This window comes from Microtus ochrogaster, chromosome 21 (genome assembly GCF_000317375.1).
Source record: "Microtus ochrogaster isolate Prairie Vole_2 chromosome 21, MicOch1.0, whole genome shotgun sequence".
Classification (NCBI taxonomy): Eukaryota; Metazoa; Chordata; class Mammalia; order Rodentia; family Cricetidae; genus Microtus; species Microtus ochrogaster.
In genome coordinates, this window is record NC_022022.1 from 18,818,785 (window position 1) to 18,820,103 (window position 1,319).

General features: G+C 49.5%; 1 protein-coding gene across 1 annotated transcript in view; it reads left to right on the forward strand.

Annotated features, from left to right (window-relative positions):
* Nucleotides 1-219: 219 nt before the first annotated feature.
* The window catches only part of Abca4 (ATP binding cassette subfamily A member 4), a 128,534-nt gene continuing 127,434 nt past the window's right edge, over nt 220-1,319 (forward strand). Inside the window, exon 1 of the mRNA XM_005357217.3 lies at nt 220-285. Coding sequence (XP_005357274.1) covers nt 220-285 — 66 coding nt within the window. The remainder of the gene's footprint in view (nt 286-1,319) is intronic.

A 1,319-nucleotide genomic window follows, 5' to 3' on the forward strand; every position in this document is an offset into this window, starting at 1 on the left:
CTTTTTTCCCCTCTAGAAAGGAGTCTTAGCTGCCCCCTTTCCCTGACAAAGGGCTTACAGGTAATTAGAAGGGATTATGTTTGAAGGGGAAAAGCGGGAGCCTTTAATCACCAGAAGGACACAGCAGCCTGAGCTGGAGGCAGTCCCAGTGGCCTTTGTGTCCTTTGCCTGCCTGAGCCCCAGCTCAGAGTGATCCCCTGGACCTGGGTGGTCACCAGCATGGGCTTCCCCAGGCAGATACAGCTTTTGCTTTGGAAGAACTGGACTCTGAGAAAAAGACAAAAGGTAACAGCATGGAGCAGTGGGTGGAGGTGGGGTGTGAGGAGGAAAAAGGGAGGAGGGGCTGAAACCTTACTGCCTTTTAGCTCTGGGGCTGCCTTTCGCTGCTCAGTGAGCCTCTCCGACCAAGTGCCCTCCTGCAGAATACCATGCTTCTCTTGGCCTTGACTATGGGAAAATATTCTGTCCCCTGCCCAGCAGAGGAATCCATTGTGACGCCAACCTCTCCTGCTTTGACATCTGCTGGTCCAGTTCTCACCACACCATGGAAGCATTCTAAGCCCTGAAAAACACAGCCAGAGGAAGGCAGGAAGGCTTTGACTAGCTTCACAGCACAGTGAGAGCAATTTCCTTGATGCTCGGGAGTGGAATGAACATTCCTGGAATCGGGATGCATTTCCCAGAGCAGTCCCAGTTTCGTTGAACACACTGTTTCTGTCTCCGTGCTGCAGAAAAATAACCTTGCATCTTCTAGTTGCTGTTAGAGGTCCGGAAAGTACAACTAACCATGGGTTTTCCCAAACCCCTTTAGTGGGCCAGACTAAGGATTTAAAGGCAGAAGATGCATATTCCCTCTGACCTGGTTTCTATGATGGCTGGAGAAACTTGAAGTATATTTTGAGAACCCAGAGTAATAGTAAGTAATGTAGGATGAATATTCCAGGAGAGATGTAGGTGAGAGCTTCAGGAGACCCGAGCCCCTCCAGAGTTGCTGCAAACAGCTTCTTATCCCTCATCTGAAGGGACAAGAGACAAATGTGTATCTCTAAAGAAATGGCGCTGAGGATGGACCTCAGCTGGTTCAGTTGGTAGCATGCTTGCTGAGCACACACCAGGTCCTAGACTTGCTCCCCAGTACTACATAAACTGGGCCTGTTGGTACAGACCTGGCAAAAGGATCAGAAATTCAAGGTCATCCTTGGTTATATAGTGAGTGAGTTCAAGCCAGTCTGGGATAAACGAATGAGAGCCTGTTCAGAGAGAGAGAGAGAAAGAGAGAGAGAGAGAGAGAGAGAGAGAGAGAGAGAGAGAGAGAGAGA